This window comes from Galeopterus variegatus, unplaced genomic scaffold (assembly GCF_000696425.1).
Source record: "Galeopterus variegatus unplaced genomic scaffold, G_variegatus-3.0.2 Scaffold7164, whole genome shotgun sequence".
NCBI lineage: Eukaryota > Metazoa > Chordata > Mammalia > Dermoptera > Cynocephalidae > Galeopterus > Galeopterus variegatus.
The window spans coordinates 123,869-125,078 of NW_007733275.1; the positions used below are offsets into that span (position 1 = coordinate 123,869).

At 32.6% G+C, this 1,210-nt stretch overlaps 1 protein-coding gene across 2 annotated transcripts in view; it reads right to left on the reverse strand.

Annotated features, from left to right (window-relative positions):
- LOC103607141 (alcohol dehydrogenase class 4 mu/sigma chain) overlaps positions 1 to 919 on the reverse strand; it is a 22,757-nt gene extending 21,838 nt beyond the window's left edge. The window contains exon 1 of one of the 2 annotated variants that reach the window (XM_008591680.1): positions 709 to 919. In XM_008591680.1, the coding sequence (XP_008589902.1) occupies positions 709 to 726 (18 nt within the window). In that variant the 5' untranslated portion in view covers positions 727 to 919. Of the gene's footprint in view, positions 1 to 537; positions 598 to 708 lie in introns of those variants that run through there. The other variant, XM_008591679.1, reaches the window with a different exon arrangement.
- Between the last annotated feature and the right edge of the window lie 291 nt (positions 920 to 1,210).

Genomic DNA, 1,210 nt, shown 5'->3' on the forward strand with positions numbered 1-1,210 from the left:
AAAAAGGAACACATATAAAAAAAAAAAAAAAACTCCATAACTTAAAAAAAAAAAAAAAAAAAAAAAGAAGCCAAAGCTATTTCTGTAGTTAATAACAACTCTGCTGACTCTGTTGTGTTTGAAAGAATAGAATAAACATACTTTATCAACAATGTAGTCTTGTTTTTAAAGAATTTTTAGTTATATTTTGATAAAAACTATATCCTTAAGAAAACTTAAAAGCATAATACTTTGTTGTCACTTTGCATTCCAGAATCTTAGCATTTTCTGTTGTCAATAGCAGGAAACATTTTTTTCCAACATCTGGGCACTAGACCCTGTTGTTCCGTTGAATTACTGAGGGAATGCAATGTAAGCTTATTGAGAATGTGTAAGTCTCTTCATGGGAACATTTTGCTTAGCAGAGCAAATGCCCAGCTATCCTGAAATAAAATTATTAATAATGCCAGCATAAACCACACTTCTCCATTTTCTTCCAATGCCTTGCCAAAAACCTTTCATAAGCTGTCTTCAACTTAATCCTGTCTCTATTAGCACTCTCTGAAACACTCTACCTAGTGTTTTCCCCAGTGTATGCCTGCTCAGCAGGCATTTCATTCCTCAAGAAATATCCCCAAGTATTTAATTACTTTAATGGATTCAAAGTTCTAAAAATCAACCCCACATTATAAGATCATGATAATGAAGATACAAAAATGTTCTGCTTACTTTTCCAGCGGTGCTCATCCTGTCTTTCTCTTGATTCTGTATTTCTGTAAAAGGGACTTTTTCTGATTGATGCTCCGTTCACTCTGCTGTAAATAACAGCATCTTGTGCCTTCAGATAAATAACCTGGCTCAAAAGTTCTGCCTTCAGCAGTATGACTCACAGCCTTTGAAACTTTCCAATGGTCCATAAGCCTCACCCTTTGCAAATCAAGCTGTCAAAAGAAATACTATTATGATCAAAATAAGAATAGGGATCTAGGATAATTGAATAAACTGAAAAGGGTTGAAAGCATTCTTTTTTGGCAGGGTGATGGACTTTTAGTATTTATTGAGAAAAAAGCATAATGACAAAAAAAACCCTGCTATCAACCTAATAATTGAGAATTAATTATAAATTATTAATCATCATTATTTATACATTTAAAAAATGGTTACATTTGAGACATATTCAATCTTCAGGCAAGGCTTGAAAAACCTGTATTACTTAAGGTTCTTTTGGTTG